The sequence below is a fragment of the Oncorhynchus keta genome, chromosome 30 (assembly GCF_023373465.1).
Source record: "Oncorhynchus keta strain PuntledgeMale-10-30-2019 chromosome 30, Oket_V2, whole genome shotgun sequence".
Classification (NCBI taxonomy): domain Eukaryota; kingdom Metazoa; phylum Chordata; class Actinopteri; order Salmoniformes; family Salmonidae; genus Oncorhynchus; species Oncorhynchus keta.
The window spans coordinates 40234516-40262073 of NC_068450.1; the positions used below are offsets into that span (position 1 = coordinate 40234516).

General features: G+C 44.8%; 1 protein-coding gene across 11 annotated transcripts in view; it reads left to right on the forward strand.

Moving 5' to 3' along the window:
- The first annotated feature begins 494 nt into the window (after positions 1-494).
- rxfp1 (relaxin family peptide receptor 1) overlaps positions 495-27558 on the forward strand; it is a 143298-nt gene continuing 116234 nt past the window's right edge. For 7 of the 11 annotated variants that reach the window (XM_035744610.2, XM_035744615.2, XM_035744614.2 and 4 more), the window contains exons 1-3: positions 495-685; positions 774-825; positions 22739-22885. In XM_035744610.2, coding sequence (XP_035600503.1) covers positions 683-685; positions 774-825; positions 22739-22885 — 202 coding nt within the window. In that variant the 5' untranslated portion in view covers positions 495-682. Of the gene's footprint in view, positions 826-21599; positions 21669-22738; positions 22886-27558 lie in introns of all 11 variants that reach the window. The other 4 variants (XM_052488425.1, XM_035744611.2, XM_035744612.2 and 1 more) reach the window with 4 other exon arrangements.

The following is a 27558-nucleotide window of genomic DNA, read 5'->3' on the forward strand; positions in this document are numbered from 1 at the left end:
GGCTTTTAACCCCTGCTGTAAAAACCAGGCACCACCTGGTGCAAATATTTTGTAAACCTGCAATTATGTTTTTATCTGTCAGCAAACAGCATTCCAGCTAAGACAAAAATAGACACGTTTTTGGTTAGAGCATGGTAGGTAATCGACCAAAACAGCTAAGAAGTTCATTCTCATGCTTCAACGCTCTTAGTTATTGTGGAAATTGACCCACTATGCTGTTTACTTTGTGCACCTACATCATATCGCTGAGTCTACCCTTAGTAAGGAACTTTTTTACATCAAACATCTTCATTGCTGTGGTAAAAATGCATTTATAGAAACTGTTTTCATCGTTTTACCTGCAGACACAAACTACAGTATGGCCACAGCCTGTAATCTTCCTCTCTGTCTCACACGCTCTCTCTCTCTCTCTGTATATATGTATATATATATATATTTATATATTTATGTATGTCTCTCTCTCACTCTCCCCTGTCTCCCTCTTCCTCTGTTGATGACAAACGGTTCGCACTCGCCCTAGAGTAGCAGTGGAGATTTCAGCGCTCCAGTTGATGGCAATTGATTCTCTGGAGCAGTTGCGAATCGTTTTCTCTCCTGCTGGCACAAGACACGCCACTTACCTTGCTTGCCAACCTCATCTTGATTGACATTATTTCTCAACTACCAAGAAGCCTAGCCCATCATGGTAACTGCAGTTCTTGGTCTACCGTTTTTACGCATTGGGGGCATGCAAGAAAACTAAAACTTATTTTTTCTCGTGTTTGCTGTTACAGTTAAATATCATGCAAGCTTATGTCGCTTGGATCCTCATGTATGGAGTGACAGGTATGTTTATTCTAATTATATGTTGCACATAATTTTGTTAAATGTGAAATGTATCAATATTGATTGATACTATGGTTTCTAGTATAGTCTCTGTTTTCCCCTCCAATTCTGACATTGTTTGCATTTAATTTTGATGGGCTTTCTGGAAATTTGCTTAGATCCAATTTCTTAGACATGCAATAAGTGCAGCCTATATTGGAATAGAAGCAGCTAAATGCATCATATACTATATACCTTGCTATCGGAAATACTGTGGGACACTTGACAGATGAAATTACTTGTAAATGCCCTATTATGACATTGACGGACGAAATAATAAAACTCAGGAAAATGAATTTGTTATGGTAAATAATTGCCTTGCTGTGCATATGGTCCATATGGTCCAATCCAGACTCCAGACTTAGCACACACCCCCACGGGTTTTGTGAAACCCCAACCCCCAGATAGCATATGAACATGTCATAAACCATTAATGGAAATTAGCTTTAAAACAGCAACACTTTCTCATAACAACAATAATTATAATATATTCAGCTTCTATAGTGCTTTTCAGTACAGAAAGAATCTCAAAGCACTTGAAAATAATAATAAATAAGCCTCAAATAAAAAAATATATATATATGTAGCTCTGGACTACAAACATTTTCAGCTAGAGAGTGAGATGATTTTCAGACGGAAACAAATATAGGTGATCAATATTTATTTCTAGGCAGTGTAATGTGTGTGTGTGAATAATGTGACAAAGGTGTGCTCTTAATACAATAGGTAGGCTAACGCATACAAAGCAGAAAGACGACCGTTTCCAAATCATCTGAAGGATCCCAAAAATATTTTCAGCCCAAAATTGCCTGTCTGACCCCCACTCTCCACCATAGCATGAAAAGTGCTTTTTGACATGGGTACGGTTTCGGTTTAGATTATTTAAAACATAATCGCGGTTTTCGGTTTCAATTCTTTTTTTAAAAAGATTAAACCCATTAACAGCCAGCCAGACAACCATATAATGTTATTTCGGTTCTCCACATACTGTACATCCTATTTATCTAGACTAGCCTGCCTAAGTATACTGCAGCGCTGTCTGAAAAAATATTTTTTCTCGTTCTTCAAAGTAGAGAAGGCATTCTTTCATAAACTCTCTATCCCCCTTCTCATCGTTGTTGTGTACCTTCCTCTCTTATATGGTATCGTATGCAGTCTGTGTGTATCTAACCTAACATAGCAGGCTAAACGTCTATCCATCTGTGTCCCAGCCGGAAAAGGACAGGCACAATAGAATATGGTCATTGTAGTTTATTACCACGTTTCTGCACTGAACTAGGTTGAATATTTGCTTAATGAAAATTACAACTCCCTTCAGCCCAGCATCCCAATATAGATCTTGACTTCATTTATTTGGTGAATGATTTGATTTCTCTCTAGAGAAACGGCATGTTTGGCTTACAAAAAACACAGAACTAAATAAATAGAATTCAAGTAAATGTTGGTCAGTTAGTTATTATATAACCGAAACAATGCATTTAATCTCTCAGTACTACAGGAATGCAGCCCTCTAGACCAAACTCTTTGGTCCTTTAAAAACCTGCTGTATGTTGTGTGCTTTAGCTTGGAAAATAAGTAACTGTGACTCTGGATGACAACATAATGACGTTTGTTTCCAACATTAGGACTGTTTTCCTATAGAAGTAAAATCCGCTTTGTGTTTTGTTTCCTTGACACGATAGTAGCGAGTCCCATCCCTAATAATTGTCATGTTGTTTTATATGTTGACTTATAAAAAACAATGTAAAACCTATAAAGGAAACCATTTCTTTTGTAGAGGTTACATTGTCAAAACATAAATGTTTCTCATAATATTATATACTGTATTTTTTTTCTCCTCAAATATTTCATACCATATCTTTGTAGTAAATGCGTCACAAGCATGTATTCAATTGTGTATGTCATATAAGGCATATAAATGAAGACATACTGTATACCACAGGCATAGGCATATAAGGAAAAAAAGACAATCTCACCAGATCCTTATTAGATTACTTATTAGATTACTTATTAGATTTTTGAACAAATAATCTTCTTCTGCCATACAAGATGAGCTTCTTTATTGCAGTTTTACCACCAGCCAATGTGATCACATCACACCAAGAAAGCTCTCGCCTGTCACGGTTCATGAATCCACTGCCTCTCTTTCTCTCTCTCTCTCTCTCTCTCTCTCCCGTGTTTGTGTGGGCGTGGTTCCCAATCTCGGCCTGATTGTCTGCGCCAGCTGGAACCACTTATCTTCCCTTTATATGTTCTGTAACCAGTGTTTCTTGTTGTCAGATCGTTGTTACTTCCCTGAGGTTGTGTCGTGTGTCTGTGCTCTTCTCTCGCCGCCCTTGTGTGGATTATCTGCTGTGCTCCTTCCTACCCATCCGGACACACTCCCCTGGATTTCTCAGCACGCTATCATTGGAAGATGCGCCCTAGTCCCTGGGTCGGATTCCGTCTGAGTACAGTCTGTCTGTCCTGTTGCTGTTGTAAACTGTATTCATTAAACCATCGTTGCTTGCATCTTGCATCCGCCTCTGTATTGTCACAGAACGATCTGACCATACCATGGATGCAGCGAGTTCAACGAGTCTGACCGAATTCATTTCCCGCAGTATCACGAGAATGGATCAACAAGAGGAGAACATCTCCAGCACAGATCGGGCAGTACAAGCCCTTGCGACGCAGGTATCCCAGCTGATACAACAATTACAACATCTGAGGGGTTCCGCTGCGCCACCTACACCGGCAGTTCAACCCGCCCCGCCAGAGCCGGATTCCCAGCTAGAGCCACGGCTACCGACACCAGAAGGTTATTCAGGTGATCCTGACTATTGCAGAGCCTTTCTTACGAGATGTTCCATGCATTTCTCGTTGCAGCCACGGACCTTCAACCGGGAACAGTCTAAGGTAGCATTCATACTCACACTGCTATCAGGCAAAGCGGCTCTTTGGGGAACGGCGGTGTGGGCGAACCAGGACCCATGCTGCACCTCTTTCCAGACACTCTCCGAGGAGATGAGAAGGGTCTTCGATCGGGCCGTGGCGGGTAGGGAGGCGGCCAGACTACTCGCTGACCTTCGCCAAGGAGACCGTTCAGTATCGGAATACTCCATCCAATTCCGCACTCTGGCCGCAGAGTGTCAGTGGAACGAGGAGGCGCAGTGGGACATGTTCCTGCATGGGCTGGAGGACCGGATCCAGAAGGAGATTTATGTTCTGGACCTTCCCAGGAGTTTAAATGGACTAGTGGAACTAGCCTTGAGGGTCGACGCTCGTCTGAGTCGTATTGGCCGCCGAGCATGCCCTAACAGACCGTATAACGACACGGAGGGCGGGCATGCCAGCGGCGGGAACATGGCCAGTTCAGCCTCCGCTCACGAACCCATGCAGCTGGGGAGAGCTCGCCTCTCCCGGGAAGAGAGGGAGAGGCGGAGATCCCAAGGACTCTGTCTCTACTGTGGTAGAGCGGGCCACTTTATCCACTCCTGCCCGGTAAAAGATCAGGCCCGGTAGTAAACATGAGGCTACTATCGGGTGGTGTCACCACAGAGAAGACCTCATCATCTACTCTCCTCCCGGTAAGACTAAGATGGGCCACCCACACGCACGACACCCAAGCCTTACTGGACTCAGGAGCAGAGGGTAATTTCATGGACTTCAAGCTCGCTCACAAACTCCAGATTCCTATCACCTCACTCACGCACAAGATATCCGTCAACGCTCTCAATGGTCAAGAACTCCCCAACATTTCTCACACCACTGAACCTATCACACTCATCACTTCTGGCAATCACACTGAGATACTATCATTTCTACTCATGGACTCACCCCTTGCACCATTAGTTCTCGGCTCACCCAACACAACCCCAGAGTTGACTGGGGTCATAATTCTATATCCATGTGGAGTAACAAGTGTCTTGAGTCCTGTTTAGTGTCTGCCTGTTCGTCTGTGTCTGATTCTGTGTTTCTAGAGGAGGCAGTGGATTTGTCTAACGTGCCCGTTGAATACCTCGACCTGAAGGAGGTGTTCAGTAAGTCCCGTGCTGCTTCTCTTCCTCCGCATCGTCCCTATGACTGTGCAATAGAATTATTGCCAGGTGAGTCTCCGCCTAAAGGCAAGTTATATTCACTCTCTGTTCCTGAGAGGGAGGCTATGGAGAGATACATCTCTGATTCTCTGGCATCTGGATTCATTCGTCCTTCCTCTTCTCCAGCGGGGGCGGGGTTCTTCTTTGTGGGAAAGAAGGACGGATCTCTGCGTCCTTGCGTTGATTACCGTGGGTTGAATAACATCATAGTGAAGAATACCTATCCCTTACCGTTGATGTCCTCAGCCTTTGAAAGGTTACAGGGAGCATCCGTGTTCACTAAGTTGGATTTACGTAATGCATATCATTTGGTTCGCATAAGGGGGGACGAATGGAAGACCGCGTTTAACACCCCCAGAGGGCACTTCGAATATTTGGTCATGCCTTTTGGGCTATCCAACTCCCCAGCGGTTTTCCAGGCACTCGTCAATGACGTGCTGAGAGATATGATTGATCAGTTCATATATGTTTACCTGGATGACATACTGATTTTTTCTTCTTCTCTCCAGGAAAACGTTCAGCACGTCAGACGAGTGCTTCAGAGGTTGTTGGAGAATGGACTTTTTGTCAAGACGGAGAAATGCATTTTTCATGCACAATCCGTTCCATTCCTAGGTTACATCGTCTCGACTGAAGGTATTCGCATGGATCCTGACAAGGTTAAGGCTGTGGTGGATTGGCCAAGCCCAGATTCCCGTAAGGCCCTACAGAGGTTTCTGGGATTCGACAATTTCTACCGGCGTTTCGTTCGCAACTTTAGTCAGATAGTCGCTCCTCTTACCGCCTTAATCTCCCCCAGAGTGCCGTTCAGGTGGTCCGATACAGCCGAGGCTGCATTCGCCAAACTCAAGAGCCGCTTTGTTTCGGCTCCCATCCTCATAGCTCCCGATCCCTCGCGTCAGTTCGTAGTAGAGGTGGACGCTTCAGAGGTGGGGGTAGGTGCGGTACTTTCCCAACGTTCCTCTTCTGACGACAAGATGCACCCTTGTGCGTTCCTTTCCCATCGGTTATCACCTGCGGAACGCAACTACGACATTGGCAACAGAGAGTTGTTGGCAGTGAAGTTAGCACTGGAGGAGTGGCGCCATTGGTTAGAGGGTTCGGGGTACCTTTTATAGTTTGGACCGATCACAAAAATTTGGAATATATCAGAACCGCCAAGCGACTCAACTCCAGACAGGCGCGGTGGGCACTCTTTTCGGACGTTTTGACTTCTCTCTCTCGTATCGCCCGGGTTCCAAGAATGTCAAACCCGATTCCCTTTCTCGCATTTTTGACCATTCCGAACGCCCATCTACTCCCGAGTGCATCCTACCCGGGACCCTAGTGGTATCCACACTCACATGGGAGGTTGAATCGAGGGTCAAAACGGCCTTAGAAGGGGTAACGCCTCCGCCCGGTTGCCCGCCTAATCGGTTGTTTGTGCCGGAGGGGTGTCGGTCCGATGTTATTCGGTGGGGGCATTGCTCCAACGTAGCGTGTCATCCAGGAGTCAGCCGCACTAGCTTTTTGGTTAAGCAACGCTTTTGGTGGCCACTGATGGCTCGTGACATTCACAGTTTTGTCTTGGCTTGCTCGGTTTGTGCCACTGGGAAGACTTCTAATCGACCCCCAGATGGGTTACTCCAACCGCTGTCGGTCCCTTCGAGACCCTGGTCCCACATCGCGCTAGATTTTGTTACCGGCCTCCCGCCCTCCCAGGGCAAGACGGTGGTGTTGACCGTGGTAGACCGGTTCTCGAAGGCGGCTCATTTTATTCCCTTGCCTAAATTACCATCTGCCAAGGAGACAGCGGTAGCTGTCGTGGATCACGTCTTTCGCTTACATGGCCTGCCGATGGACGTAGTTTCTGACAGGGGGCCCCAATTTGTGTCCAAGTTTTGGCAAGAGTTTTGTAGGTTACTGGGAGCGAGTGTCAGCCTGTCTTCAGGGTTTCATCCCCAGAGCAACGGTCAAACGGAGAGGGCCAACCAAGATTTGGAGAGAGTGTTGCAATGTTTGGTTTCTAAGAATCCCTCTTCCTGGAGTCAACAACTCTCTATGGTTGAGTACGCTCACAATTCGTTGCCAGTGGCAGCTACGGGTCTCTCTCCGTTTGAGTGTAGTTTAGGTTACCAGCCACCTATCTTTCCCAGTACGGAGTCCGAGGTCACTGTTCCTTCCGCTCACGCTTTCATCCAGAGGTGCCGTCACGCATGGAGCAGAGCCCGTGAGACTCTTCTCCGGGTGGGGGCGCGCACCAAGGCTAAGGCCGATCGCCACCGGTCGAAGCCTCCGGTATACGTCGTTGGCCAAAGAGTGTGGCTTTCTACTAAGAACATTCCACTCCGATCCGTTTCGAACAAACTTGCCCCCAAATTTATCGGCCCGTTCAAAGTCACCAGGATCATTAGTCCGGTGGCGGTCCGGCTCAAGCTTCCTCCGGCGTATAGGAGAATTCATCCTACCTTTCATGTGTCTAAAATAAAACCTGTGTTTCAGGCACGCATTAACCCGCCGGTCCCGGTTCCCCCGCCGCCACGACTTGTTGATGGGGAACCCACCTTTTCTGTCAATTGTATTTTGGACTCTAGAAGGAGGGGACGCGGATTCCAGTACCTGGTGGACTGGGAGGGTTACGGCCCGGAGGAGAGAAGTTGGGTACCTGCTAGGGACATTCTGGATCACTCCCTTATCGATGATTTCAATCGACAGGTAAATTCGCCTGGGAACGCCAAGAGGCGTTCCTAGGGGGGGGGGTATTGTCACGGTTCATGAATCCACTGCCTCTCTTTCTCTCTCTCTCTCTCTCTCTCTCTCTCTCTCTCTCTCTCTCTCTCTCTCTCTCTCTCTCTCTCTCTCTCCCGTGTTTGTGTGGGCGTGGTTCCCAATCTCGGCCTGATTGTCTGCGCCAGCTGGAACCACTTATCTTCCCTTTATATGTTCTGTAACCAGTGTTTCTTGTTGTCAGATCGTTGTTACTTCCCTGAGGTTGTGTCGTGTGTCTGTGCTCTTCTCTCGCCACCCTTGTGTGGATTATCTGCTGTGCTCCTTCCTACCCATCCGGACACACTCCCCTGGATTTCTCAGCACGCTATCATTGGAAGATGCGCCCTAGTCCCTGGGTCGGATTCCGTCTGAGTACAGTCTGTCTGTCCTGTTGCTGTTGTAAACTGTATTCATTAAACCATCGTTGCTTGCATCTTGCATCCGCCTCTGTATTGTCACATCGCCATTCAAACATCCCTGCCAGTTCACTGTGTGAACACTGTAGCCTATTTTATATCCAGCAAACAAGAGCAAGGTGCTTTTTCCCCAATTCTATATTTTTATTGACAAAAATGGCAATTTCTGGAACACGCATTGGGCTAGGCAACTGATCAAGAGCTATAAGAGGAATAGAGGGAGGATGGAGAGAGAGAGAGAGGCCAGTGGAGATGCCAGAAGAGATGCATGAATTGCGCAAGAGGGAAACAGTGAAGACAGAAATGTGTAAATCAGGAGTTAATTCTTAAGCTGGGCTGTTAATCCACCATTCGAATGCTAGCGTATATATGCGTCAGTTTAATTAAATGTGCAATACAAAAAATATAGTGCCTAGGCCTATTTAATGAAACCCATTTAGGCAACAGATTTGAAAGCAGGGAATCCCATAGGGCGACGCACAATTGGCCCAGCGTCGTCCGGGTTAGGGTTTGGCCTGGGTAGCTGTCATTGTAAATAAGAATTTGTTGTAAACTGACTTACCTAGTTAAATAAAGGTTCAATAAAATAAATAAATCCCTGTCTCATCGGTAAACACGTATTAATGCAAGTGTGCTCTAAAGCAGCTCACATCAGCAGGGTGGGGGGGCGCTTTATACCGTGCATCGCTAAAATAATGATTATATTCCCATTTCCTCAATTTAAGTATTAGGCCTATGGGGACACCTATACATTTTGTAGCCAAGCACAAGTGATAAGTGTAGCCCTTCTTACCTTTTCCACATTTTGTTCTGTTACAGCCTTATTCTAAAATGTATGAAACTCCCCCCTCATCAATGTACACGCAATGCCCCACAATGACAAAGCAAAAACAGGTTTCAGAAAAAAAAATACATAAGTATTACATAAGTATTCAGACCCTTTACTCAGTACTTTGTTGAAGCACCTTTGGCAGCGGTTACAGCCTTGAGTCTTGGGTATGAAGCTACAAGCTTGGAACACATGTATTTGGGGAGTTTCTCCAATTCTTCTCTGCAGATCCTCTCAAGATCTGTCAGGTTGGATGGGGAGCATAGCTGCACAGCTAATATTAGGTCTCTCCAGAGATGTTCGATCATGTTCAAGTCCAGGCTGGGCCACTCAAGGACATTCAGAAACTTGTCGCAAAGCCACTCCTGCATTGTGTGCTTAGGGTTGTTGTTCTGTTGGAAGGATCACCCCAGTCTGAGGGCCTGAATGCTCTGGAGCAGATTTTCATCAAGGATCTCTCTGTTCTTGGCTCCGTTCATCTTTCCCTCGATCATGACGAGCCTCCCAGTCCCTGTCGCTGAAAAACATCCCCACAGCATGATGCTGCCACCACCATGCTTCACCAGAGGGATGGTGCCAGGTTTCCTCCAGAGAAGAAGCTTGGCATTCAGGCCAAAGATTTAAATCTTGGTTTCATCAGACCAGAGAATCTTGTTTCTCATGGTCTGAGAGTTCTTTAGGTGCTTTTTAGCAAACTACAAGCTGGCTGTCATGTGGCTTTTACTGAGGAGTGGCTTCCATCTGGCCACTGCAGATATGGTTGTCCTTCTGGAAGGTTCTCCCATCTCCACAGAGGAACTCTGGAGCTCTGTCTGAGTGACCATTGGGTTCTTGGTCAAGGTCTGACCAAGGTTCTTCTCCTCGATTGCTCAGTTTGGCGGGCGGCCAGCTCTAGGAAGAGTCTTGGTGGTTCCAAACCTCTTCCAATTAAGAATGATAGAGTAGAGGCCACTGTATTCTTGTGGACCTTTCAATGCTAATGTTTGGTACCCTTCCACAGATCTGTGCCTCGGCACAATCCTGTCTCTGAGATCGACGGACAATTTTTTTCAACATCAAGGCTTGGTTTTTGCTCTGACATGCACTGTCAACTGTGAGACCTTATATAGACAGGTGTGTGCCTTTCCAAATCATGTCCAATCAATTGAATTTACCACATGTGGACTCCAAGTTGTAGAAACATCTCAATGATGATCAATGGAAACAAGATACACCTGAGCTCAATTTTGAGTATCTTAGCAAAGGGTCTGGACACCTATGCAAATAAGGTATTTCTGTTTTGTATTTTTAATACATTTGCAAACATTTTCTAATAACCTGTTTTTGATTTGCCATTATGGGGTATTGTGTGTAGATTAATGAGGGAAAACATGTATTTAATCCATTTTAGAATGAGGTTGTAACGTAGCAAAATGTGTGAAACGTCAAGGGGTCTGAATACTTTCTGAATGCACTTGGAATGCATTGGTGTAGCCTTGTATCACTTAGACATGATGTTGTAATATCTTCACATCTATAATAAAGAACACCAGGCCTCCGTCATAAACTCAATTTAATGAAAAAATAAAGGTGGCAGTTTGGAAAAACGAAGAGCCATTCAGAAGGTATCCTAAAGTATCCTGTCTGGACTCCATCTTTAAATAAGAGAGGAGGGACAAATAGTATAACCGAAAAGAGCATAAACAAATCATTGTGATCAGTAAGTGCTGGAAATAATGACAGGTGCCAGTTTTGCGTTTCTTTCCTCTCAGTAATGGAATGCAACTGAAGCAAACGTAGCATGATTATTTCTAAATAAAAATGTCTAGGTTGGATCCATCTCAGTGCCCACATGCATACATGGCACCGGAGGAGGAGGAGATGGCTGCCGTTTTACGGTCCCTTATCCCCCCATTTGCGCTATTGTGTGTTTTTAAAAAGGTTATTTGTAACTTATTTTGTACATAATGTTTATGACCGAAAAGAGCTTCTGGATATCAGGACAGTGGTTACTCACCCCATTAGTGGAAGAAGATTTTTTCTTCAACGAGTCGGATGCAAAGGATTTACTTTGGACATCCGACAAGGCCCTCATCCCTGTCATTCGCAGGAGAAAGAGACGGAAATGTCGGGGAAGTAGGTCTGGGTACCTTGTAAGGATCCGGCGAGTGGGTAATCTGCCTTTACCATCGGTTCTATTAACCAACGTACAATCATTGGATAATAAAATAGATCAACTACGAGCACGCAAATCCTACCAACGGGACATTAAAACTGTAATATCTATTTCACCGAGTTGTGGCAGAACGACGACATGAATAACATACAGCTGCTGGTTTCACACTTTTTTGTCAGGATAGAACAGCTGTCTCCGGTAAGACAAGGGGTGACAGTCTGTGTAAATTTATAAACTACAGCTGTTGCACAAAATCTAAGGAAGTCTCAAGGTTTTTCTCACCTGAGGTAGAGTATCTCATGATAAGCTGTAGACCACACTATTTACCAAGAACGTTTTCATCTACATTCTTCGTAGCTGTCTGTTTACCACCACAAACCGATGCTGGCACTAGGACCGCACTCAATGAGCTGTATACGGCCATAAGCAAACAGGAAAATGCTCATCCAGAGGCGGCGCTCCTAGTGGTTGGGGACCTTAATGCAGGAAAAATTAAATCAGTTTTACCTACTTTCTACCAGCATGTTAAATGTGCAACCAGAGAGAAAAAAACTCTTGACCACCTTTACTCCACACACAGAGACGTGTACAAAGCTCTCCTACGCCCTCCATTTGGCAAATCTGACCATAATTCTATCCTCCTGCTTACAAGCAAAAACTAAAGCAGGAAGTGGTCAGATGAAGCAAATGCTAAACTACAGGACTATTTTGCTTGCACAGCCTGGAATATGTTCTGGGATTCTTCTGATGGCATTGAGAAGTACACCACATCAGTCACTGGCTTCATCAATAAGTGCATCAATGACGTTGTCCCCATAGTGACTGTATGTACATACCCCAACCAGAAGCCATGGATTACAGGCAACATCCGTATTGAGCTAAAGGGTAGAGCTGCCGCTTTCAAGGAGTGGAACTCGAACTCGGAAGCTTATAAGAAATTCCGCTATGCCCTCAGACGAACCATCAAACAGGCAAAGTGTCAATACAGGACTAAGATTGAATCCTACTACACCAGCTCAGACGCTCGTCGGATGTGGAAGGGCTTGCAAACTATTACAGACTACGAAGGGAAGCACAGCCGCGAGCTTCCCAGTGACATGAATGAGCCTACCAGACGAGCTAATTTACTTTTATGCTTGCTTTGAGGCAAGTAACACTGAAACATGCATGAGAGCATCAGCTGTTCCGGATGACTGTGTGGTCACGCTCTCCGTAGCTTCTTAACAGATAACAGATTCTACCACCAAGCAATAAGACTCCTGAACAGCTAATCAAATGGCTACAGACTATTTGCCTTGCCCCCACCCCCTCTTGTACAATGCTGCTACTCTATGTTTATTATCTATGCATAGACATTTTAACTCTACCTACCTACATGTTCGTATTACCTCAATTACCTCGACTAACCGGTGTCCCCGCACATTGACTCTGTACCAGCACCCACTGTATATAGCCTCGCTATTGTTATTTTATTGCTGCTCTTTAATTATATGTTACTTTTATTTAATTTTTATGTATTATCTATTTTGACTTTAAAAAAAACAAATTTAAAACGCATTGTTGGTTAAGGGCTTGTGAGTAAGTCAGTCTGTAAGGTCTACTACACCTATTGTATTCGACACGTGACATAATTTGATATGATTTGATTTGCCCATTCAACATGCTCCTAAGCCATGAAATTGAATCATCTGGTGGGAGTTGTTGTGCTCTATTATCCAACTATTATGGACAGGCATATTGAGCAGTGAGCACATAAAGTGAAAGATAACATTGCTTCAGTATAACCCTTTAAAAATACATATCATAACCTAGTCACCTAGTTAAATCAAGTAAGGTTAAACAACACACACTGTGCAGATGTTGATTTGCTATCCCTCCTGCATATAGATATGGGGGCAAAGGGAATGTGTATTGCCTTAATGACTGCTGGCTGCTTGTAATGGTTTTCCTCCTCTTCTGAGGAGGAGTAGGAAGGATCGGACCAATATGCAGCGTGGGACATGTCCATGTTAATATTTATTTAAACTGAACACAAAACAAAATAACAAGAGAACGAACGAAAACGAAACAGTTCTGTCTGGTGCAGACACAGAGACAGAAAACAACTACCCACAAATCATAGTGGGAACACAGGCTGCCTAAGTATGGTTCTCAATCAGAGACAACGATTGACAGCTGCCTCTGATTGGGAACCGTAGCAGGCCGAAAGCAGAAAAACAAAACATAGAACAAAAACATAGAATGCCCACCCCAACTCATGCCCTGACCAAACTATAATAGAGACAAAAGAGAAAATAAGGTCAGGACGTGACAGTACCCCACCCCAGAAAGGTGTGGACTCTGGCCGCAAAACCTAAACCCATAGGGGAGGATCTGGGTGGGCAACTGTCCGCGGTGGCGGCTCTGGCGCGGGACGTGGACCCCACTCCACCATAGTCTTGGCCCACTTAAGTGGCACCTTTGGAGCGGTGACCCTCGCCGCCGACCTCGGACTGGGGACCCTTGCAGCAGGCCCCTAATAGATGGGAGACTCTGGCAGCGCCGGACAGGCGGGAGACTCCGGCGGCGCTGGAGTGCAGGGCAACTGACCGATGGGCGGTCCCGGCAGCTCCTGACTTACGGTAAGCTCCGGCAGATTCTGACTGATGGGCGGCTCCGGCAGCTCCTGACTGACGGGCGGCTCCGGCAGCTCCTGAACTTACGGGCGGCTCCGGCAGCTTCTGACTTACGGGCGGCTCCGGCAGCTCCTGACTGACGGGCGGCTCCGGCAGCTCCTGACTGAGGGACGGTTCCGGAAGCTTCTGACTTACGGGCGGCTCCGGCAGCTCCTGACTGACGGGCGGCTCCGGCAGCTCCTGAACTTACGGGCGGCTCCGGCAGCTCCTGACTGACAGGCGGCTCCGGAAGCTCCTGACTGACGGGCGGCTCCGGCAGCTCCTGACTTATGGGCGGCTCCTGCAGCTCCTGACTGACGGGCGGCTCTGGCAGCGGTCCCCGAATATACGGGAGACTCCGGCAGTGTCAGAGTGCAGGGCGACTCCAGCAGCGCCGGAGTGAAGGGCGACTCCGGCAGCTCCTGACTGACGGGCGGCTCCGGCAGCTCCTGACTGACAGGCGGTTCCGGCAGCTCCTGACAGACGGGCGGCTCCGGCAGCTCCTGACAGACGGGCGTCTCCGGCAGCTCTTGACAGACGGGCGTCTCCTGCAGCTCCTGACAGACAGGCGTCTCCGGCAGCTCCTGACAGACGGGCGGCTCTGGCATCTCCGGACAGACGGGCGGCTCTAGCAGCTCCGGACAGACGGGATAACCTGGAGGGAGGAGACGGAAAGACAGTCTGGTGCGTGGGGTTGCCACAGGACCCACCAGGCTTGGGAGACCTACAGGAGACCTGGTGCATGGAGGAGGCACCGGATGGACCGGGCTGTGGGGGAGCACTGGAGCTCTGGTGCGTAGCCTTGGCACCACTCCTCCAAGCTGGATGACCACTTTAGCCCACACCCTCCAGAGTGCAGGCACATGTTGAACCGGGTTGTGGGCAAGCACTGGAGATCTGGTGCATACCACTCGCACCTGTCCCTTAGGCTCAATTCCCACATTTGCCCGGAACGGGCGGAGCGCAGGCATGGGACACACTGCACCCTCCCAGTGCCCCAGAGACACAGCACACAGAGCTGGTGCAGGATACCCTGGGCCGAAACGGCATACCGGAGACCAAACACGCTGGGCCGGCACAATACGCCCTGGCTGGATGCCCACTCTCGCATGGCACTTGCGGGGGGCTGGCCTATAGCGCACCGGGCTATGAGCGTGTACTGGCGACGCCTTGCGCTTAACCGCATAACACGGTGCCTGACAGGTACTGCGCTTCTTCCGGTAAGCACGGGGAGTTGGCTCAGGTCTATCGCTTGACCCGCCAATCTCCCCGTGTGCCACCCCCCCCAAAGGGGCTGCCTCTCGTGCCTGTTGCACTGCCATATCTCATATCGCTGACGCTCAGCTTTCACTGCCTCCAGCTCTTCCTTGTGGTGGCGATATTCCCCAGCCTGTGCCCAGGGTCCCTTGCCTTCCAGTATCTCCTCCCAAGTCCAGGAGTCCAGAACCCTCTGCTCCTGGTTACCACGCTGCTTGGTCCGGTTGTCGTGGGTAGTTCTGTAACGGTTTTCCTCCTCTTCTGAGGAGGAGTAGCAGGCCAAAAGCAGGAAAACAAAACATAGAACAAAAACATAGAATGCCCACCCCAACTCACGCCCTGACCAAACTAAAATAGAGACATAAAAAGGGAACTAAGGTCAGGACGTGACACTGCTGATGTTTCGCATTCAGATATTGTAGTTGAGGTGGTGCTGTTTATGAAGTTTGGAGATATTTGCAAGGGTCTCAGTCATATAAATAATGTACTGTATTTTCCCACAATTTGTTTGTAAGGGAGTATTGAGGTCATGGGACCTTTTTAAATAACTGTTCACCTTATTTTAGTGATGTGGAATGAACATCAGTAGAGAATCAATGAAATAGAATCAATGAAATAGAAATCATCTCCTTCATGATGCTCATACCATAGAGATACATATTGTTGCTCATACATTAAATCTAAAATGTTTTAGTCTTGCACTGTGCTTTCCTCAAATTGGCAAGGCAAAGATTTTGGCCCTGAGAGTCATGCTTAAATAACATTGTCAACACTTTCAGATATCAAACATATATTGACTAGAAAAATCAATAATTTAACATACTGTATTAGCATTACACATATTGTAAGACGCATCCAAGAAAATGTTTGGCAGAGCACAAGGTTGCTCTGCGGCTCGGTGCTGGAAAGGGTCCACATTGACAGATGGACTGAGAAACACATCAACATCAGTCTTAGTCAACATCAGCAGACCAAAATAACTTTCATTTGCATGGATTTTGTACACAGATCAAGAGATGCTTTTTGTATTGATTCAGATTTCTTTGGCATTGTTAGGTTCTGAACAAACAGAGTAAAAACTCAAATGGACGACTAGGAAAAGCTGAAAGTAAATTTCTTCACCCACTAGGTCATACAACTGCAAAGACAAAAAAAATGATCTCTTGATCTGTGTACAAAATCCATGTAAATCAAAGTTATTTTGGGCTATTGATGTTGACTAACACTGATGTTGATCAGTTTCTCAGTCCATCTGTCAATGTGGACCCTTGTGCTCTGTCCCTTCACACAAGCACATATATGTATAACCTCCTACTAGGCAGGGTCAACTCCTTACACATCTAGACAGCCAATACATCTCTGTTGCTAGGCAGAAACTTAATTGGTTCCTCTCACTGGTGTAGTCATGGCCCTGCCTGATGCTCGAACCTCCGTGTGGCTTGGAAGTGTATCCATGTGAAATAGGACTGTAGTGGGAGGGTCATTGGTTTGAGCCACTCCGGCCCCCCCTTCCAGACGTTTCTTGTCACTTCAAGTGTTGACTTGAATTCCTCGCTTCTCCCTAGTTCCGTAGCTGGCCTGCGTTATCAGAAACTGAAACCAGACGGTTGACCTTTGCCTCCCTCCTTAGTAACAAAATAACATGTTCAAACAGAATATTAACTTTCTGCACTTCCCCTACCTCAAGCTTCGATCCACCCTTCATTGTCCCCAATATATACATTCCTTATACATGTGAAGTAATCAATAAGTTCTAGTATTGTAACATGAATAAGTATATTTCAAGCTAGAATCCAACAGCATGAAAATGTCATTGAGCACACAGGCCACATGAAAGGCAAATGTCTTTTAAAGTGTCCCATGCAAACTAATTTAAAGTGCTACTTCATTCCAAAATCAGTGTGGCAGATGTTTCTTCTTTCTTCAAACGTTATAACATGTCACCATGAGTCAGCTTTCCCATTCATTTGGGGCTGATCTGGAACTTTATTGTAACAGATGGCATGGAAGGTGGACTCATCTCAGCATCAGGCCACTTTAAATATTGGAAAATGCCTGTCAAACCGTGATTTTTGGAGTGGACTAGGACTTTAGTTAGTTGGGAAGCTGTCCTAACTTGGACACCATAGGGGTAAGAAGGGGCAAGTGAAGGTACACTTGATTTTTTGCTATTTATGTGATTGATATCGATTGCAGATGTCAGAGAGGATTAAACGCCAAATGCTATCAAATAGTCAGCCACCAACTAAAAAGTGAACATTGTAGCAAATGCATCCCATGACATTTACAAATAGAACTTGGCTTCTATGATATTCTGTATCTGGAATGTACTGCATCTGGAATGACACGGCTCTGTAAATGCGGTGGATATTTTATGTCAATTACCCTAACTTGAAATGGAAACAATATGCAGATCTCCCGTTTGACCCTAGTAGAGACACAGATTGATCGCTCTTTCCCTTCAACTTTTCAGAGCAACTACTGTATATGACATGCTTGTCTCGGAGGGAGAATGTTGGGAAAAGGTTGTCAGTGTTAACAATTCCATCTTGACTGGCATTTACCTTTATCCCTGGTGAAGAGGACTTTTAATGTGCTGAGGTCCAATGCAATTATCTGGGATGGTCAGCCAGTATGACTAGACTGGAGTGAGGCTTTTGAGGTTGTAGTTGATGACATGGCCCACGTGCAACCATGCAATTTAACTGACATGATTGCGTGGCTTTACAACATTGGCGTAGGCCGTTCACTGCATCACCTGCTATGGTGGGAACAGATGTTGGATAAATAGCTTTGCAAATATCTTTTGAAAGATGTTACACAAGAGAGATGGTTTCAAGATTTGTTAAGGAAACACACAAGCAGCTCTTATTAGGATGGATGAGCAAGGACTTCTGAAAGATAACTGATGTATCTCTTCTCTACATCTGGTAATCTTTGGTGGTAAAATGTGAACGTTCAGCACCAGTGAGGTATGCAGATCATTTTTTAAGGTCTTCGGGAAAGGTGTTCTGTCTTCTAAAAGATGAGAGATGAGTTTTGAAAGATAATCCATACATTTTATACCAATGACAATCGAAGAAGGTTAAGTGCTCCTTTGGTCTGAAAAATAAAACTTAAATGAATGATGTAATCCCACTGTGAAAGGAGAAAATTAGAAAATGTTTCACTGATGTCTTCTCAGGCGTAAGTGTTACATTGACAACCACTTGGTATAATATAATACAGTATATCAGGAATACATAAGAATCTTAATTCATACCCTTCATCATGAGAGATGTATAGTAACTAGATTCCACAAGCTGTGCTCATTAGCTTAAAAGGTGAACTATGTCAACACTAAAGGAGAAGTTTACATTTTTTACAACCAAATCTCAATTATTTTCTGAACAGCAAAGCACTCTGTATAATGATGCAGTTCAATCAATGTTGTACACATATACCATTGCGTATAAAGTTTGGAATGACACAATGTTGTGTGTACAACATCTTAAGACCTGCAACGCTATATTGAGAGCTTTGCCATTTCTAAACGGACGTACTTGGGTGTTTTTGGAGCCTTTGTTCATGTTTTTCCAGTGCCACCATACTGCAGAACAAGTATGAGAAAGTGATTTGCTCTTTGGGGTAAAAGATATCACAAAAAGGTGTCTGGATCCTTCTATAACATGCCATTTACATCAAAAGTAGAGATTTAAAAACGTATCCTTTTTATAAATGAAAGCAATATGACATCATCCTTTATAGCTGGGAAATTTCCTTCTTGCAGAATTTGATCACAGCAGAATAGAAATTTGCCAAAACTGCCCTTGGCTCTTCCTAATGTACCCACCATGCCTCTAGGGAAGGCACAAATACAGTAGATTAGCCTCTCCATTGGATACCAAGCAGTTAGCCTAGCTAATGCTACCCAGCATTAATGCTCCATTAATCCCTGGAAACTGTGGGATGTGGAACGAGCATTCATCAGAACAGCCATTGGCAAGGGGTTGACCAAGTGCCATGGAACTGCTACCAGTAATTGCGGTTTTTCACTTTGGCCGCTGATGCTAATTCATCCTGTCAATAACTGCCTGAGACAACCATTTTACCAAATTAGCATTGTCTGGGAAACCCTGTTCTAGAGCATCAAATAATGACAGAAGAGAAGCTGCTTGTATCTAATTATATGACAAGTTGACTAACAAATAGCCTATCAAATGTTGGAATGTATAAGCAGAATAATATCTAATTGAGGCTTAAAAACGTTCAGAGTTTTCGGGTGCTACATTTCCTAATTTCCTAATCGGTTTGTTGATCGGTTTTAAGGAAATTAAAAACTGTGAAAACGATCCACCACACTTCTGATAGTATTTAAATTAATTTTGGATGCATATTTTATGTGGTTCAAAGTCAAAAACTGTCAGACTTTGTTGCCTGTTTTTTTTTCTATTTTAGGCTACACAGAACTTTTTATTGTCAGTGCACATTCGCAAATCCTCAAGATGAAATTAATTTATATATTTTTCACTCCATATTTTTCACTTCACACACTTAGCTCTGCAGGAGTTCTTATAATAGCTACATGTACATGTGAGTCCTACAGTCAGTTACCATTCCAACCATTACTGTTCCCATCTGAACTTCAAAGGTGATACTAAGCGAAACTGAGCCTGCACAGACTGCGAAAAACAACAGTAAGTAGGATAAGATGTTTACGTTCCACAGTATCTCGTCTAAGATGCATGTCTGGCAGACATATCAGTGTGGATGACGGATCACCACCTCAAGCTGAACCTCGGCAAGACGGAGCTGCTCTTCCTCCCGGGGAAGGACTGCCCGTTCCATGATCTCGCCATCACGGTTGACAACTCCATTGTGTCCTCCTCCCAGAGCGCTAAGAACCTTGGCGTGATCCTGGACAACACCCTGTCGTTCTCAACTAACATCAAGGCGGTGGCCCGTTCCTGTAGGTTCGTGCTCTACAACATCCGCAGAGTACGACCCTGCCTCACACAGGAAGTGGCGCAGGTCCTAATCCAGGCACTTGTCATCTCCTGTCTGGATTACTGCAACTCGCTGTTGGCTGGGCTCCCTGCCTGTGCCATTAAACCCCTACAACTCATCCAGAACGCCGCAGCCCGTCTGGTGTTCAACCTTCCCAAGTTCTCTCACGTCACCCCGCTCCTCCGCTCTCTCCACTGGCTTCCAGTTGAAGCTCGCATCCGCTACAAGACCATGGTGCTTGCCTACGGAGCTGTGAGGGGAACGGCACCTCAGTACCTCCAGGCTCTGATCAGGCCCTACACCCAAACAAGGGCACTGCGTTCATCCACCTCTGGCCTGCTCGCCTCCCTACCACTGAGGAAGTACAGTTCCCGCTCAGCCCAGTCAAAACTGTTCGCTGCCCTGGCTCCCCAATGGTGGAACAAACTCCCTCACGACGCCAGGACAGCGGAGTCAATCACCACCTTCCGGAGACACCTGAAACCCCACCTCTTTAAGGAATACCTAGGATAGGATAAAGTAATCCTTCTCACCCCCCCCTTAAAAGATTTAGATGCATTATTGTAAAGTGGCTGTTCCACTGGATGTCATAAGGTGAATGCACCAATTTGTAAGTCGCTCTGGATAAGAGCGTCTGCTAAATGACTTAAATGTAAATGTAAATGTAAGATCAGCAGATCCAAGGATCTGCAGTTCTTCTCGGTTTCTTGGTGGCTATAGTTTACAGCTGGCAGACTGGTTTTCCTTAGGTGAGCTTGTGTATAAGCTCAGATGGATGGTTGGAATCATCCTTCTGCTGAGACTGTGTTACACAACATCAGACCCTGCGTGGTTGAGAGGTGCATTTTTTTGAGCGATTGTGATTCTAGGTCCCTCACTCTTGTCACATTTGTGATTAAGTGCATGGCTGTGGTTTGTCAAAGCCCTTTGGTCCTTAGGTTTGCAAATGACTTACCATGGCCCTTAACCATGTTCATCTTTACAATAAGCATGGCGTTGTCACTATCAGCTGTTACACACCCGGCTTTAGGGTTCATGTAGTCTTCAGGCTCATGATCTCAGTGAGAAAATGTGTCATTTTAATTTTATGATTGGAGAGGCATTGGATAACCAGGTAAAGATGTATTTTCATGATGACATCAAGACAACTGGGAAAGATGTCCTATTTTTTATTGTTATCTGGTCAGTAAACCATGATGACAATGTGTCAACTAGGGCTAGGAATTCCCAGGGACCTCACGATACAATATTATCATGATACTTAGGTTCCAATACGATATGTATTGCAATTCTCTCGATTCTATATGTATTGTGAATCGATGCCGCAATTTCTTTGCGATTCAATATGTATTGTGAATCGATGCCGCAATTTTTTTGCGATTCAATGTTCAAAACATACTGCAAACCAGGGTCAAGAGATAAACATGGAAATAAAAGTGCTCATCTCCAAGTGATTTTAATTTTGGAAATCTGTACTAAAGAGAGATATATGTGATCGTATACAAATTTAAGCAAGATAAGAAATTGATAGTTTAGTCAATATTTGATCTGTTTGGGATTCATTCTTGTCATCACATAGTAGTCTAAAAATTATTTGTAATTTTCTTCCAGCCCCATGACCATCCTCTCAAGAAAAAAATGGTCCAAGGCTGAATCTGGTTGATGACCCCAGGCCTAGAGGTTAGAGACAGACCACCATAATCGAGGCACTCAACCAGTCAGCAGCTTTGCATTGGTTTTTGATTATTTTGTGGAAGTTGGGATGGAAACTGAGGTTCAAGCCCGTAAGCAGTCAGACCTGTGTGCTTCAGAAACAGATAACCAAATACAGTATGATTTGTAGGTATATTTCAGGAACATATAGGCAGTGGGTGGCCTTTGTATGTGAAAGTACACCCGTTTAGTTTGATTATCATGAAAGCAGATGCAATTAACCTATCCTCCAGAGAGCACATAAACACTCTGAACTGTGAATAAATCAACTCTGTGAGCGAAACACCATGGGAGTCCTGTAAATACTTCATGTTTCACAAATTTTCATAATTGACTGCTAATTGAAACATTGCTAGAAAAACGCTGAAGTGTTTTGGAGAAACACATCCAGAGCTCATTGACTGATTATGTAGAGCTAGCTCCCCTTGAGTGGACGATACTGTGAGATGTTTACGTGTATAATTTTTAGAGGGCTCCTTTAATATTTAAATGTGCTCCCACTCAGGAAATACACCCATTTTAAAATGGTCAACCGCTCTTTAATTTTCTGTGGTGTTATGGGTTACGTGGTCTGCGGTTGTGAGGCTGGTTGGACGTACTGCCAATTTCTCTAAAATGACTTTGGGGGCAGCTTATCATAGAGAAATGAACATAAAATTCTCTAGCTACAGCTCTGTTGGACATTCATGCAGTCAGCGTGCCAATTGCAGGCTCCCTCAAAACTTTACACATCTGTGGCATTGTCCCCAGCACAAGATGCACCTGTGTAATGATCATGCTGTGCAATCAGCTTCTTGATATTCCATACCTGTCAGGTGGATGGATTATCTTGGCAAAGGAGAAATGCTCACTAACAGGGATGTAAACAAATTTGTTCACAAAGTTTGAAAGAAATAAGTATGGAAGATCCCAGAGATTTTAATTTCAGCTCATAAAACATGGGACCAATACTTAACATATTGTGTTTATATTTTTGTTCAGTGTAGTATGCGAGAGACAACAACTTTGATATTGAAACACGGCTCTTGAATTTTCAGCAGGAACTTCGTTCAACGTCTCAGAGGAGAAGACAAACTGCCCCCTAGGATATTTTCCTTGTGGCAACCTGAGCATGTGCCTGCCCCAGCTCATGCACTGCAACGGTGTCGATGACTGTGGAAATGAAGCAGATGAGGAGAACTGTGGTGAGTTGTCAGTTTATTCATTTATATATTTAGTTATTGCACGTGTCGAACTCCAGTCCTGGAAGGACGAGTGTCTGGGGGTTTTACTCCTCCTTTATAGTTGATTAATTGATTCGTTAGGAACTACCATAACCTGGTTGTCTAGGTCTTAATTGGCCACAAATTAAAAGGAAATAGCAAAAACCAGTAGACACACATCCCTCCAGGAATTGAGTTTGACACCTCTGATTTACTTGCTCATTTATTATGTTCGCAAGTATTCTGACTGTGCAGGAACATACCCCACCAGGATACATTTTTTGTAGCACTGTGGAAAAGTCAGTTGTTTTTTTAATCAACTGTTTTATTATACAGTATGTTCAAAAAGTAGGCTGAATAAATCATTAGACAGCTAATAATTAGATTGTCAGTGCACAGAAGGTCAGTTCTGTTGATTTTTAAAAAAGGACATTCTACTCTAAAATGCAGACATTAACGGAGTGAATAGTCTGTGGCTGTGGTGATCGGGGTCCTTGGTGATGTCTCCAGCGATGCACTGGGCAGTCTTCACCACTCTCTGAAGGGCCTTGTGGTCATGAACAGAGCAGTTTCCATACCAGGCCATGATGCAGCTGGTCAGGACACTTTTGACCAGGGCAGTGGTGTTGTCAGTCCATATGTGGTGATGTGTACACCAAGGAACCTGAAGCTGTTGACTCTTTCCACCGAAGTCCCGTTGATGTAAATCAGGGCATGTCCTCCTCCCTGCTTCCTGAAGTCAACAATCAACTCAACTTCATTTTGCTGACATTGAGGGAGAGGCTGTTGTTTTGGGACCACATTGCCTGGTCTCTGACTTCCTCCCTTTAAGTTGTCAGTGATCAGGCCTACCACCGCGGTGTCATCTGCAAACTTGATGATGGTGTTGGTGTCATGCTTCACACACAGTCATGAACAGGGAGTAGAGCAGTGGGCTGAGGACACATCCCTGGTGGGCCCCTCCTGTGTTGAGAGTCAGAGTAGGGGAGGTGCTGTTGCCAATCATCACAGCCTGTGGCCTGCCCATCAGGAAGTCCAGGATCCAGTTGCAGAGGGTGAGGGTAGTTTGGAGATCCAGGGCCCTGAGCTTGGTGACAAGCTTGGAGGGAACAATGGTATTGAATGTTGACCATTTGTCAATGAACAACATTCTTACATAGGTGTTACTTTTGTCCAGGTGTGATAAAGCCATGTGGATAGAAATGGAAATGGCATCTTCCATGGATCTGCTGGAATGGTAGGTGAATTGGAGTGGGTCCAGTGGGTCTGGCATGCTGGCTTTGAAGTGGGTCTTGACTAACTTTGGCCATAACCAGCCTCTCAAAGCACTTCATGTTGAAAAAACGCCCCAAACATTTTTTTTATTACATCCACCCGAGACATGAACTGTTCTCCATGTTCCCGTCCGGCAGGTGGTACTGGTGCATCATGGCTCAGACCAATAGAATCTGTTTAAGAGTCTATCACCTAGCTGCTGCCATACAGTTTACTATTATTATTATTTATCCTTCTACCTACCAGTCACTTTCTCCTAATCCCTGCCTATATGTACATATCTACCTCAATACTCCAGTATCCCTGCACATTGTCATTTTGGTACTGGCACTGACCCAGTATATAGTTTCCTCTTTTATTTATTATTTCTCGTGATTTAAAATAAATTTATATTTTTTTCTTATTAGTTATACTTTTCGATATCAGATACTGCACTTTTGCAAAGGTAAACTGAGTTAAGCATTTCACTGTACTTGTGCATGTGATAAAACAAAACTTGAACTTGAATTTGAACTTGACGGTGAGTACAATGGGGTGATAGTCATGTAAGCATGTCACATTGGTGTTCTTTGACACTGGAACGATGGTGGTTGTAGCATGTGGGGACTACAGCCTGGGATAGGGACATGTTGATGCCTGCCAGCTAGCTGGCACATGCCCTGAGCACATGGCCAGGGATGCCATCTAGGCCGGCAGCATTGTGATTATTCACTCTCTTGAGAATATTTGTCAGAGTCAGCCTTGGAGAGCAGTGGGAACCCTACTGGATGGCTCGTGTTGGTCGCCTCAAAGCGAGCATAGAATGTGTTGAGCCCATCTGGGAGGGAGGACTCGGTGGGCATCACACAGCTGGCTATACCTTGGTAGTTCATAATGGCCTGTAGTCCTTGCCACATGTGTCGTGTTTCTGAGCTGTTGTATTGTGATTCCAGTTTGAGTCTATATTGTCTTTTTGCATCCCTAATGGAATCCGGAGCGCGCAACCCTATAATCAGGGTTTGCTCTGCTGACGTTGAATTCTGCAGTTTGGGCTCTCGGCATGGCCCGGATTCCTCAATTCATCCAGGGATTTTGGTTGGGGTTTGTCTGTTTTTTTTCTGTGGGTACAATATCATCAACAAATGTTTCGATGAAACTCATGACTGATGATGTTTATGCCTCAATGTTAGTGGATGAATCATGGGTTGATGAGTCCTTGAACATATTTCAATCCGTATTCTCAAAATAGTCCTGGAGTATTGAATCAGCTCGCTGCGTCCATCATTTCACTATTCTCTCCATTGGTGGCTCCCCCTTGAGTTTCTGCTTGTAGGCGGGGAGTAGTAACAGGGAGACATGATCTGATTGGCTGAAATGGGGGTTGGAGGTGGCTCTCTGTCACGTCCCGGATGTTTGTGTAAACATGACTGACTATGTTCCATTCTCTCATAGGAGACATGTTGGTGATATTTTGTCAGATTTAGTTTTGCCTGGTTAAAAGAGTGTGCAATGCTGTCATTAAGGCAAAGGGTGGCTACTTTGAAGAAACTCAAATATGAAATATATTTAGATTTATTTAACATGGTTGCTACATGATTCCATATGTGTTATTTTATTGTTTTCATGTCTTCATTATTATTCTACAATGTAGAAAATAGTAAAAATAAAGACAAACCCTGGAATGAGTAGGTGTGTGCAAACTTTTGACTGGTACTGTAGGTTCCAATTTAATCCGGTCCAGCCTTGATTTGACCTGGTCTGGGCCGGCCTTCATTTTAACCTCCACAGATGTCCGGTCCGAACCAGCCTATATATTGCCCAAATCTACACGTATATAATTGGTTCAGATTTGGTCTGGGCAGGGCTGGCCTTGATGTGGCCCAAACATAGATGTCTATAAATGGTTCCGATTGATGAAGTACAGACCAGACAAAATCTGAACCAATCATACATAGACAGCAATGTTTCATAAGTTTGGACAGTACAGTATGGTACAGTACATTATAGTACAGTAGAGCACCGGCGATTACAGTACAGCACAGTAGAGCACAGCAAAGTACAGTACGGTACAGTAATGTACAGTAAAGAAAAGTGGAGAACAGCATAGTTCAGTACGGTAGAGTACAGTACCGTACATTAGAGCACAGTAACCCTAACCCTACTCTACTAAACGAATATACTGTACTAAGCTGTACTGTACGGTACTGTGCTATGCTGTGCTATTCAAACTTGGGAAACATAGAGGTCTATGATTGGTTCAGATTTAGTCCAGTACGTACCGCCCTTAATTTTCCCCCCAAAATACATATATGATTGGTTCAGATTTAGTCCAGTACGTACCGCCCTTAATTTGCCCCAAAAAATACATATATGATTGGTTCAGATTTGGCCGTGCCGACCTTGATTTAACCCCAAAAAAGACATTGGATTGGTTCAGATTTGGTCCGCACCGGCCTTGATTTGACCCAAAAATTACATCTATGATTGGATCTGATTTGAACAGGTCCAAACCGGACGAAATCTGAACCAATCATAGACAGCTATGTTTTATAAGTTTGGACAATACAGATAGTACAGTAGAACTTTGCAGATTACAGTACAGTAGAGCACAGTAGACTACAATATATCCTGTATTGTACTCCACTGTAATCTACTCTACTGAACTGTACTGTACGGTGCTGTGCAAACTTGGGAAACTATGATTGGTTCAGATTTGATCCAGTCTGGATCGGCCTTGATTTATCTCAAAGAGGCTGGAGAGGAGACTGAGTCTGCACCAGCAACACTAGCTTGGTGTGCAACGACCGGTGGTCGGGCTAATGTATTTTGTATTGTTTAGGGCAAAACTAAATAATGGATGCAGCTATGGTGGTAGCTAACTCCTGTCTGAGTTTGACTAATACAGTGAACTAGGAGCAACAAACTGTAACGGCATCACCAGCCTGAATCTAATCCAATCTGGAACTACAGTCAGTCTACATCTGTAAAGTATAGAATTAGGGGTTTCCACTAGTTACCACAGCCATAAAATCCAAATGGGCTATATTGTCAAAATTCATGAAAACAAAATTGTGCTTTTTGGTCTTAATTTACGGTTAGGGTTAGGCATAATGTTAGCAGTGTGGTTAAGGTTTAGGTTAGGTTTAAAATCACAAGCTTTTTCTTTCTTTATAACAAATTGCAATTTACCACTTGGCTGTATCACCCTGTCACAGGCCCTCCCAGTTAACACCACCTCAGAAGATGAAGAAGTGCATTGTTTATGAGGATTGCCTGCTGCAGTTGTTCGAGAGATAGTCCAGTTTTCAGCCAAACATGCAACATAGAGAAGACCAGAAAGGGGACCCTCAGGATCAAACAAAGATGAACCCGCTGTGAGAATTCCTATAAATGGAACAGGG